The sequence below is a fragment of the Salvia hispanica genome, chromosome 6 (assembly GCF_023119035.1).
Source record: "Salvia hispanica cultivar TCC Black 2014 chromosome 6, UniMelb_Shisp_WGS_1.0, whole genome shotgun sequence".
In the NCBI taxonomy this organism is placed as follows: domain Eukaryota; kingdom Viridiplantae; phylum Streptophyta; class Magnoliopsida; order Lamiales; family Lamiaceae; genus Salvia; species Salvia hispanica.
Window position 1 is genome coordinate 41387589 of NC_062970.1, and position 13225 is coordinate 41400813.

At 35.1% G+C, this 13225-nt stretch overlaps 1 protein-coding gene across 5 annotated transcripts; it reads left to right on the forward strand.

The window, feature by feature from the left end:
* The first annotated feature begins 4618 nt into the window (after positions 1–4618).
* Positions 4619–12730, forward strand: LOC125196083 (COP1-interacting protein 7). Of its 5 annotated transcripts, none has more exons than XM_048094445.1 (15): positions 4619–4758; positions 4900–5002; positions 5825–6004; positions 6679–6799; positions 6883–6922; positions 7248–7300; positions 7377–7432; positions 7598–7750; positions 7847–8061; positions 8211–9772; positions 10081–11010; positions 11265–11658; positions 11993–12058; positions 12160–12241; positions 12417–12730. In XM_048094445.1, the coding sequence occupies exons 2-14, from the start codon at positions 4944–4946 to the stop codon at positions 12225–12227; spliced, it is 3897 nt and encodes a 1298-aa protein (XP_047950402.1). In that variant the 5' UTR covers positions 4619–4758; positions 4900–4943; the 3' UTR covers positions 12228–12241; positions 12417–12730. The 5 variants fall into 5 exon arrangements, with proteins under 5 accessions (XP_047950402.1, XP_047950406.1, XP_047950404.1 ...); XM_048094449.1 differs by having other exon boundaries at positions 10081–10698; XM_048094447.1 differs by having other exon boundaries at positions 4620–4758; positions 8214–9772.
* Positions 12731–13225: the final 495 nt, after the last annotated feature.

The window sequence follows — 13225 nt, forward strand, 5'->3', positions numbered from 1 at the left end:
ATTTTTGTATGGTGTAATTGTTCGAGTTCTCATTTAATAAATACTATAGTGCTGTAAGTATTCATTAATTTTTACTTATTTGTTGAGGGTAATTAGAGTTTTGATTTGAGTTGATTAATCATCTTATTTCCAAACTGCGCTATATGCCTGGTCGTTTAATTTCGATTTTGTTTGCAAATTAAGGTGGGTGAAGTTGCAGTCCCACAACTTTAGAGTGGTAACTATCTAAGGTATTGAATGAATAGTTTTGTTGAGGTGAAATTAATGTTCTTTAACTGGCAGAGGTAGAAGGCAATTGTGTTATTTATATGCCTGCCTGATGCAATAATGAAAAGGTGGAGCCTTGCTAACTGTCTTTACTATACTGTGGTATTGGTAAATATGAGTAATTGTGAATTCCTAAATAAAATAAGGAATCTCAGACAATAGTTTTTTTATTTGGGGACACTTGAAAAGGTGTGTGTAGATAAGTTACATGTTTTATTTTTTATTTTTATAAAAATCCCTTTTTATTCATTGCGTAACAGATAAGTGTTCACTAATCTTTTTCTACTTTACATTTTCGATATGTGACAATTCATGTGATTTTCTCAATGGATACTTTTGTTTTGGTGAGTGTAGTATTATGCTATGTTATTGTTGTGAAAATGTAAGATGTGTTATTTCCATTTCACAATGTTGTCACTTATTCTCAAATCTTTATATATTTTTCAATTATACTCTTCGGTCGAATGGCAATTATTTTGGTAGTGAATGGAGACTAGTTTTGATGCAAAATTAGTAAAATATTATAGATAAAAGAGAAGAGAAAGTGGTTTGAATATTATGAGTGGATAATATTACCCATCTCTACAAATCATTACAGAGATAAAATTATGAAAACCGAAAGGTGATTAATTTTTGTGGACTGACTAAAAAATGGAAAAGAGTGATTATTGATTGTGTACGGAAAATCATGATTTATTGATGACTTTAATTTGGAATATAAGGCTGTCAATACTCAATATGCTTTCTTTCTGGTAGAAATAACAAAAAAGGGGGCATGAAAAAAATGGTCAAAAAGTATTATGGCAAAATTAATCACGAAATCATCACGCCACTGTGATGAGAACGAAATGATTGCAAAAGACCAAAAATTATATTTGTCATCTTATACTCACATTCAAAAGAAAGCCTGCATATTAAATAAAACCAACCAAATTTTAATTGATGCCATGTAAATTTATAAATGTATAGTCACATTTAATGTGGATGGGTTCATGAATACTATGCCACCACATTGAGACTGGTCAAATTGGAATTCAAATTCATATTTAATATAATTTGTTTTTAATTGAGATTCAGATTTTACCACATTAAATGCTCATGTATCTGTTAACAATTGGTGCATAGGATAATATTTGTATTCAAATAAATTTTAGATGCTATAACTGGAGTATTTTGATAGATAACAGTACAAATATCAGAGTTTATTGAATTTGTTGTCAGGCACTACATAACATGTACTAGTATATTTTTATATAACTGTAATTAATTTTATATTTTATCATCTCCTCCCTACTATACTATTTTCAATCGGAAATTGGCAGTAGAATATACAGAAATTACTATGCGATTTCCAAATAGGAAGGAAAAAATAAAAGTGCCCATTGGAATTCTCCTCGAAACCAAAACAGTACTCCATGTTTTCATATTTGTCATAACACAATTTTCAATCATTTATCGAATCTATCCATCTTAGATAGTACTTAGTAAGGAAAACTATTCGGAGTCCTTAAATAAAAAAATAATTCAAATTGTTGTCACATTACATATACTCTAAGTTAGCGCATTCACAGCGCAAAGATTGGGTTGGGATGGGATCCAGGCAACGGACATGGATTAGTCCACTGCAAAGCCCACAAAGGGAAATTACCTCGGAATCTTGTCCAATTAGGCGCTAGCACTGCCACGTGATAGTGAACATTGCCAAATTTGAATTCTTTTGTAACATAGTGCGATACAAGCATTGAAGCAAAGCAAAAAAACTTTGAGGTAATCCATTACTAGTGTAGGTCTTTGAAAGTCTGAAATGGGCGTCATTATACTGAAAATTACAAGATCAACATACTAGGTCCATAAAATGATTTGTGCCAAAATTTATACAAATTTGGTGTGTTGTTTGCCAATGACCCTAATTATAAATTACTCCATACAGTATGGACACACAATTATGTGCGTGACATCATAATTTTTAGCAGACAGTTGCCATTAAATAATACTCCTAATAAACTAGACACAATGAATATAGCCTATAAACTTCAACACATTGAATATAAAACTAAAATTCAACTGATATATGGTTGCTGCAAATGTGTGCAGACCAATTACCTCCAGCGTGCCTTATCTATAAAAAAAGAAACAATAAATTTAGATTCTCATAAAAATAAAAATAAAAATTAGATTGACCCTGAATTCATTCAAATTAAGAATATACAAATCAATTTATGAAATTCCTAAACTACTCCAAGCTGCATTATTGCATAGGGAGCACTTAGGGAGGAAAAAGTGTGGTGCGAATGTGATTGAGATTATTAAATTTCACTCTTTAATTATAAAAGTAATGTAAGAATTAGTACTCCATTAAACCGGTATTTAGCTTTCAAAAGGCAGAAGTGGGCATCATATGCTGTTTCCACAGATTCTTAATTGATCATTATAGCCTGGCCCCAATTCGACACCCTTTTAATTTAAGTCCAATTTATTGCTCTCAAATTTGGTTACGAACACGTGAACCTTTATTATTATTTTGATAATTAAGTATCATATATACATGCTAAATGCTTCTAACAAAATATAATTGCATGTTTGTACAAAATATAATGATTTATAATTATGATTGACTATTGTCATGACATATGGGAGTAAAATTATGCGTACACGTAAATGAATTACCTGGTCTATTGATTAATGGCCATAATAAAAATGCGAAGCTAGTTTTAATTATTCGGCCCATGATTAAATGAGAAACGGATTACTATTATGCGTACATTAGTATGTTTCTGGGTTAGATAAAATTTAGTTTATAGTAAAATATTATTTAGTTGGATGGATTCGGCCCAAAACTGAAATAATGCCAATAACGATGCATAATAAACTACCAAACGATTAATTTACTACGGTGGGGAGTGTTATATTGCTAACTCAATGCTTAATTGTTAACTACAATTCAATAATAGCCATTAGATATTCAAATTAAAGGCCTAGATCATTAACCACAAAATGTCAATACGATCAACAAAAAACGTTAATAAGACTATATGATTAATTTCAATAAAAATCAATAGGGATATTAATGTCAAGTTAGTTATAACTAACTTTTAAAAAAATCTCAAAACTTTAAATTCATATAACATATATCAAATTAAAGATAATTTTATAAGGATTCCAACGATATACTACATGCATATGTTTGATCAAAATTTGAAAAAAAAAATCTAGAATTTTCGTATTTTTCGTACACGGGCTAATGTCAATACAACTAAGATAATATGTCAATATAAAGCATATATCTGATGTCAATCCTAAATTTGTGTTGACATTCTCGAAAGCATTGTGTTGATATTTTCGAAACACTATATTGACATTTTCATCCAAAACCCTAATTTTGTGTTTTTTTTTTAATTTTTTTCGATTTAATTAATAAAAACTAAAATTTCACGTGACAAATTGTAGACCACACATTTTTAAAAATCATATAGTCTTAAATTAGTTGTAGTTAGCAATTAAATGATGAGTTAACAATTGATCACCCTTAGGTAACTGTACATACATATGAATATGTTATACAATCATGCAAATTTGTATTATGAACAATGACCGTTATTGCTCTCATAGTGATATACAGTGTAGTTGTAGAAAATGAATAATATTAATGGGCCGATAAAAAGCACTAAAGTTTATGTGCAAAAATTAATTAGTGGTCCATACTAATTATGTGATAAAATAAGTGTTACACGCACAAATTTAACCCATATAAGATGGTAGAATCCAAGGACCCCTCTACCCAACCCACGCGTACATTAACATTAGTATAAAAACTTAGGATTATTATAGAATAAATTTCATATGTCACATATAATTATACACGATTGGAGAAGAACATTCCTCGAAGCATCTTTCTGCGCAAATTAGCACCACCAACTCCCAAAGCACCAACTTGAATCCACTAAATTGAAGTGCCATTTCGTACTTTCACACCAACTTTTGTCAATTTCTATATCAGTATTCAAAACATAGGAAGAGATGAATGAGTAGAAAGATTGTGCAGAGAATAATTTTTTTATTTCATTTCATTATTTCACTTTTTAATTGGAAACGATGACGTTTTGTTAATAAACACTTACATAAACACTACCAAAAAAACTGCAAAATTTTAAAGTATAACTTAATTTAGAAGGCGTGTAATTGACCAAAATCTGCCCCTTTTAATTAATCTGATTCAACAAATTTGCTTTTTTTGAAAGGAGCTCCATAGATTTAAATGCAAAGGTTTAAATCTCAAATTTGAAGTAAATTAAATGAATAATTTAATGAACTCCATGACCAAATTTCCAACATGTAAATACGATTATTTCACCTTTTGATTTTGATTTGCAGCATCCAAAGTTACTCTGACACACTTTTCAATATACATACACATTATTGTCTCTATCGCCGCTCTCTCGATTTACACGGAATGGCAAAAGTGCGGTAGCGTGCGTCCACTTGTAAATGCAGGTCTGTTGGTGGGGAAAGCCTGTGAGCTCTCACTACCAAAAATTTCCTTTCTTTGAGCTACTATTTTGTTTCGTTCCTTGATTTTTCGTTTGAAATTGTATGAATGTTGTTTGTAATGTTATGCGTTTTGCTTGTTTTTAGGCATTTATTTTGCGGCGAGATCTGAAACACTAGTGTGGGAAGGTATGAAGTCGAGCACTCGCCTCAGCTCGGCTGTATTTCAGCTCACTCCAACTCGGACTAGGTTTGCATTTCGCCCTAGCTCTATTTAATTCTCGATTTCTGTGAGTGCGCGTGTGTATCAGTGTGTGTGTTAGGTTGGAATTGTAATGATATGAACGAGCTGATGAAATGGAGCTGTTCAAACTCTCTTTTGGCAGCCTGTCAGTTTATTTTTGAAACAGCCTGAGAGGCAATAGTTTTTATCTGTTTTTGTTTGACTATATTGGCATGAAAATCGTTCAGTGACTTCAGTCAGTTGTGCTTCATCATTGAAGGAAGGCTACTGAGACTGCAAACAATTAAACCAAAGATGTCTCTAGTTTTGTTTAGATTTTATCCGGTCACTTCTCCAAAGTAATGTGTTGATAATCCAGGAGGACGAGGCTTGAAGTAGTGTAATCATGATTGCGGTTGAACTATAAATAAAAAGGATCTGGAAACTTCATTTTTAATGAGTGTCGATCTTTTTGTGTTTGTTTGGTCATTATGCGGTTTATTTTCTGATATTTAGTTTTTTTTTGGCTTCCTCTACTCTACTTGAAGTAAAGCATAGGTATTTGAGAAGTATGATGTTAGTAGCATCATATTCTGAGATTGACTCTTCTACTTGTTCTTATAAAAATTGGATAGCACGCAGGAGTTTAGTAGTTGTCTGCGATCATCAGAAAAGAGTCGTCATATTACTATTTCCACAGTTTCACTTTCACTTTGCAAGTTGTCTGCCAGACTATCAGGATTCATTGTTTTGACAGCATATATATCTTCTGTGATGGTGATGCAGTTGAGTTGTGTTATACAATCCTTGTTTTTCCTGCTGGTAGCCTGATGGTTTCCCACTTATCAGGTGTGATTTGATTATCATAGCAAATGACGGGAAAGAGAAAATTGCTTCTGGATTGCTAAATCCATTTCTTGCACACCTAAAGACTGCCCAAGATCAAATTGATAAAGGTGGTTATTCAATTTTGCTTGAACCAGAAACCGGAAGTGATGCATCATGGTTTACAAAGGCCACTCTGAAAAGGTTTGGGTGCCATAGATTCTAGCTAGAGTATAGAATTTACCTCTTTGCACGTGTCAAGTTTACTGTTTGGGTCATAATCATACATTTTTTAGTAATTTGCATATATGTTTAAGATATCCAAATTTAGAGTTTGCTTTTATAATGAAATGGCATAAGGTTGAGTTTAATTTTTTTTATTGGTAATAGTGATTATACCAAATGCTTTGAATCATGAATTGTCAGATAGTATAAACCTGGCATTTATTTGTGTCTTTGGTTTTAACAGCTTCATACAAAATAACTTTGTAAGCTCAAAGCTTTTATATTTCTGAGTTAGTAGGATGAATGCATGTTGAACTGTTCTACTTTTCCTATTTGGTTTTCCTGTCTTATACATGTCCAAACCAATAGACATGGATGCCCAAAGGACTACCTTTGCAAACATGTCTTTATTATATATAGATTCATCTCAGAGAAAGATGAAATGCTTTCCAATTCTTTGAATGTTCAAAACTCTATCATATAGTTGCCCTTTAAAATTCTGCCTTGAGAAAACCAAATACTAGTATAATTTATGTTGCTAACATTTATGGATTCCTTCTAAAAGATGTGAATCTAGTTTTTGCTTCAGTTCCTTTTATATTTCTGTGCTAAAAATCGTTAAAAGAAAAAACTATGTTTGCTGCCTTGAACAGGTTTGTTCGTTTTGTGAGCACCCCTGAGATCTTAGAACGTGTCTATACAATAGAAACTGAGATTGTACATATTGGGGAGGCAATTGCATTGCAGAGCTGCAATGATATCGGGCAAAGCAACGTAAACCACTGGCCAATGGAAAAACTCTTTATGTGCTTACAATTGTAAATTTCTTTGTTCTTACTGTTTAATTGTACTCACAGGTGGAAAGCCAACGAGGGAAATCCCTGGGAGGCTATGAAGGTATCTGAAAACAAAATATATATTTAGTATTCCTAAATAAATGCTCATTCATCTTTTGCTCTCTATCTCTAACAAGTTCTGGTGATATATATCTTAACAACAATGGCTTAATTATTATGCTTCCTTTTTTATCCTTTTCCTTTGTCTTATTATACAATTACAGTTGAGAGAGGAACTTTGACCTTGGATACTAGAGCTCTATATTGATACCTTCCATCCTTACATATGCTCTATTTTGTTTATTTTTCACTCTTTTCCACATTAGACTATCAGTGATGTTTATCAGCAAGTGATGCAACACTGATCACCCTAAAATTATTAACAGGTGGCAAATCTGTGGCAAATGCTAATGACGAGAAAGCTATTGTCCTGTACACGGTGACTAGGCACTCAACTTTCCTTTTCATCTTATACATTGTATTACATATTTTCTGACTCCGCTATCTTTTGACAGCCTGGAGCGCTGCCACCTGTAGCTAATGGGTCATGCTCACAGGAGGAGAATCCAAAGTATGTTATGCATTGCCATCACAAATGCCCTGCTATTACAATGTTATAAAGATTTTATTTGGGTTGGGGGATCATTCAGAAACCATGCAAATAACTTCTCATAGAGTATCATTTTTTTTTTCGAGATAAGGGATTCTAATTTTAGTTGTATGGTGTGTCTACCAGAGTTCAGCTTCTGAAAGTCCTTGAGACCCGTAAAACAGCTCTTCAGAAAGAACAAGGAATGGCCTTTGCACGTGCTGTAGCAGCAGGTTTTGATATTGATCATGTGGCACCTCTTGTTTTCTTTGCTGGGTGTTTTGGAGCTTTACGTTTAATGTGAGTTCCTCCTCCACCCTCTTGTTGGCCAAAATATAGGTTTTTAAACCAATGCTCCGAATAGAAAGTTCCATTTGATATATGTAAGTTCAACAGGGAGGCATGCTCAAGGTTCATAGATCTCTGGAAGTGTAAGCATGAAACCGGACAGTGGCTTGATATTGAAGCATCAGAAGCATTGTCCCCTCAACCTAACTTCTCCTCAGTTAAAGCATCTGGCATTGTTCTCTCTAGCCCATGCAATAACCAAGATGACTCTAACCATGAGCTGGCCTCTGAGCATATCGGGAAATCAGGGTCACATAATGCTGGTAAGATTAAGTCTGTATAAATACCCTTCAATGATAATTGCCTGTGTTACAACCGTAAGATCAAGTTGTATACACCCTTCAATGATAATTGCATTTGTTATAACCAAAAGTATATATTTTGATTCCACTTCCTTTTGTTTGGCATCCAGCAGATAACTCGACTTCTAATGGTCATCAAGAACACTTTCAAGGACAAGTTCCTCATCTCGTTTATCCTCCATGGCCTATGCATGCTTCGCCTGGTGGTCAACCAGTATTTCAAGCATACCCTGTACAAGGAATGCCTTACTATCACCCGTATGCTGGTAATGGCCCTTTTGTGCAGCCACATCACTACTCTCATGAACACTCCCCATCAAATTTAGGTTCTCATTTAGGACAGAACAGACAACGCTCTGATGTTAGGGATAGTAATAATGAGTCAGAGATGAAGGAGACTGGTAGAACAAGTTCTTTGGATGACACTGAATCTGATGAGGAAACTTCACAGAGTAGGAGGTCACGAAAAATATCAGGCGGCTCTAGCAAAAAGAAATCTGGCAGGGTTGTAATAAGAAATATTAACTTCATCAATTCTAAAGGGAAAAAATCTGGCAGTGACACAAATTCAGAGTCACATTCGGACATGGATGCAGAAAGTGAAAATGTGGATGAAGATGTGATTAATAGATCTTCCAAAAGAGGAGGAAGCCAGCTGAGATCTGTTGATAGGTTGAATTTAAACCATGATGATGTCTCTGTTATGGACAAAAATACTGATGATAGGCACTGGCAGGCATTTCAAGATTGTTTACTGCGAGGCAAAGATGAAGATGCTGATGCTGACAATAAGGGTATGTTTGGGATGGAAAAGGGTGTGAAGTTGAAGAGACATGCAAATGCTGCCAGTGATGACCCATTGGCTCTGGGTGTACACGATGGGGGTGAAATGCTAGATAATAGGATGAAAGACATCCACGGAATCAATGGAAGTGCTTCTCGTAGGCTCAGGGGATGTGGTAGCGAAGTTCAATTTGCAAGTACTGATAGTGACTTTAGGGAAAGCAGTGGTCGAAGAGATATCCAGTGTTCTGAAAGCAATGGAAAAAAGATTCTATATAGTACAACACATGAAGATTATATGATTGGCAATAATAAATTGAGCCAGACTAATATCAGGAATTCATCAGATCCACTAGCTCTCAATAGGTATGAGAATACTAATAAGAATGATAGAGAATCATCACCTGGAATGGCTGATGAAACCTTGGTTGGACCACTTAGGTCAATGTCATTAGATCAAGATGGAGGAACAGATAGAAATGTTATTGACATGGATTCTGAGATCCCATCAAAATATCAAAAGTCTGGCCCCGCGGGAAACAAAATCAAAGTAGAGTATGAGCCTAATGATTTGAGCATGATACCTGAAAGGGGAATTGATAAGAGGTCTACTGTATATGACCCTGCTCTAGACTACGAAATGCAGGTATGTGCTGAATTGTCAGGAAAGAAAGGGGGGAAAGATGTTACTAATGTGAAGGGTGGATTAAAGAAATCAGACAAGGATAGGAGGGCAAGGGTTGCATCAGAATCGTTGCAGAAGCAAAGAACTGGGGGCCCTTTGAGGAAGGCCAAACCGTCGAAGATGAACCCCTTAGAGGATGCACGAGCCCGTGCTGATAGTTTAAGAACTTACAAAGCTGATCTTCAAAAAATGAAGAAAGAGCAGGTAATGAAAATCGCCTTTAATAATTGGTTGACTCTTGCTGCATTAAATGTTGTGATAGGTTTTGACACAGTAGCTTCATATGCCTGAGAGCACACAATTCACAGTAACAGATATAGAAAAATTGAAGCGCACACACATACACATTATGTACCGCAATACATTGTTGATACCCGGATCCACACTGTTAATCATTTTATTGATTCCAAACTCGCTGCTTAATCGAAGATACCCATGAATCATAGATGACACATCTAGTACTTCTTTCTCAATGAACTTTTCTTCTGTCTTTAATAATTACAAATTTACAGGAGGAGGCACAAAGAAAGCGACTTGAAACTTTAAAGCTAGAAAGGCAAAAAAGAATTGCTGCTAAGGGTGTTACCAGTGGGGTGAAAGCATTCACACCCTCACCTCAGGCTAAACAATTACACACTAAAACTTCTCCAGCAACTAATAGAGGATCAAAGTTCAGTGATTCAGAGCCTGGATCGTCGTCCCCATTGCAAAGATCCAAAGTCCGAACTTCAGTTGGGTCAGGTGTGTTGAATAAAACCTCTAAGGCTAGTGTATTAAGTGAGGGTAGCCAAAAGGCAGGGAATAGGTTAATCAGGTCTGCAACTTCGTTGTCTGAGACAAAAAGAGAAACCAATGGCATAACACCCGAGCCTAAGGCCTCCATGTCCCGGATTAGAAGGTTATCAGAGCCCAAAACAGTCACCAACTCTCCTGTAATCGCAATGAAAGCCCGAAGTGCTGAAGCGGTATTAAAGCGAAAGTTGCCAGAGGGCCCTGAGAGGAACAAAGTATCTGCTATTATCAACCTTGACCGAAGTAAGGCTGCAACTCTACCTGAATTGAAGATCAAAACAGGGAAGTTGCCTGTGAATGCTGATGAGACCATATCAAAAGTGAAGGAAGGACAAAAGGTAATTGGAGCAAGGCCTTCTGTAGCTCCAGAAAAGGCTGAACTAAATGCAAAGATCTGCAATCAAACACGTGAACTTGACATAGATGAGAACCCTATAGTTGAGAAGACTGTTGTTGTCCTTGAGTCTGAGAAGCCTTCTGCTCCAACACTAAACTCACTGGAAAGAAAGCTGGAGGTATGTAGCCAGCAGCACAATGATCTTGATATAAGAGAGAAAAGTGTTGCAATACATGCTCCCCTTTCATCCATGGATGGAGTTGATAAAGAACTGATAACTTGTCAGCTAAATAAGCAATCTGACTATAATGAGGTTTGATATTATAAATTGATATTAACTGAAAATAAGTTATTTTGAGGTGGTTCTTGACAGATTTTTATATAGTATTGCTTGTGACGTATCTAATACAATAATACTGCATTGGTTCATACATGGTAAACAATGTGACTCACATCCCCACACTTAAATCAAAGTAGACCCTAATCCATAGGTTTCCATCCCCAAATTTTCATAACAGGCGATCAGTTTGCACATCATTCTGATAAAACATATCTTGTGTTTCTCAGGTAAAGAGTTACTACTCGGAGAAGGATGCTCCAAACTTTGCCAGCAATAGTGCTTCTGAACAACCTTATAGGGCCCCTCATGCTCGTGCCTCCTCTTTGGAAGACCCTTCCACTCTCCGTACAGAGTATGGCAAGGCACCATTAGCAATGCCTCCAAGAGCTGAAGAAACTCTCAAAGCACATGTACTTGATGTGAAAGCCCTCAAGATGGAGATAAATCAAGTACATTCAGAGAAAACATCCACAAAAGAATCATCTAAAGGTTTGAGGAGGCTGTTGAAATTTGGAAAGAAGAATCACTCATCATCAGTAGATCGAAGTGTTGACTCAGAGTGTACTACTGCAGATGGTTCTGATCATGATAATGCAAAGAAGATGACTTCAACCGGTGAAGGTGAGCTCTATTTCCTAACCTGAAAACCTGGTATACTTTGTCCAATCAGATATTGATGCCTTGCATGCATGATAAGATAATTTTATTAGGCAGTATGTAATTTCAAATTCTGAAAGATTTAATATCACATTATCAGCCACTAATCATATCGTACATAAGAACAATAAATTGGTAAAATTAGAATATGTTTTCTATTCTAGGGCAATTGTTCCTGTTCTTATCTTTTTACAATTTGCTACATTGAGGGCAGCATGAAAAACAATCGACAGCCATTCTGCTAAATAATTTGAAATGCCTGACCTGTTGATACATGTTCTTTTTGTTTTGAATTCAGTTCACACATTAAAGAACTTAATCTCACAAGACGAAAGTTCCCCTGATGGCAGTGCTCCCCAAAAGAGTGAGTTTTTTGGTTCCCTAATCTGCATAAAATTTATACTATGTTTTTCTGTACTTGTGACAATGACATTGATTCATAATTCGTTTTCTACTTTGCCACAGCATCTCGCCATTTCTCTTTACTGTCACCCTTTCGGATCAAATCCAGTGAAAAGAAACAAGCATCATAGTCTCAAATGTTGAGGTGAAAGTCCCTGTTTCCCTTGCATCTATTTTTCTGCAGGAAATGAGAATCCATCATTATACAAAACTCAAGTCCATCATGTAGACTACATTTCTTCTACAGCTCCATCATTCATGCGTGACTTTGTTACTTTGGCTCGGTACTAATAGTCTGTGGTATGTTTACTATTAATCAGGTTGGAAGTCTATATCTGTGCTGTTGGAACACTCTTCCTCTCTTATTCCCGTGGCAAATGAGAGGAGAATCTCGTTTGAAGAGCAGCCCCTGGTTCCTGAAATCCCACTATTTGCAAAGTATCCGGGCTCAGGATAAATTCTGTGCGACAACAGATATGTTTTTCCATTTATGTATAAACTCAAGATCCTCTCCAAGCCTCAGAAAGGCTGACTATATATGTAGATTAGTATTCGAATCTTAAACTGTTTCATGCCCGATTCCTAGTTCTGTCAAATTTTGTCATGAAGAGATAAACAGTCATTATTCATTCAATATCCTACATGCATCCATGAATTTTAATGAACAAATAAATACGTAGGATAATATTTTAATGAACTCAACTTCAGTTGTCACCCATTTTTTTAAAAAATACTCGAAAATTCTCCCTTTAAAATGGACGTATTTCAGTATTCCATAAGTAAGATATCAATCCCCAATTATGTGTGCAGACATTTGCTCTTACAAAACAATTTAAAGCTAATACAAAGTATATGAAGAAAGCAGATACGAGAATGCTGAATTCATAAAATACTAAAAATCTAACAATTACTGGAAAAATATGACTTTTGTTCTTCGACTAAAGATTCAGTCTCAGAGCTATAATAACATAATATACCTCCCCAACAAGGATTTCATTTGTTGTAGGTCGATTTTTCATAAAGTGGATGTTTTTTACCAAATTCGTATATTTTGGTCATATGTTTAGGACCAAATTCGTATTTTGTTCATATTAGTTTGATTGAGCTATACTCTTTTATAGTATTACTC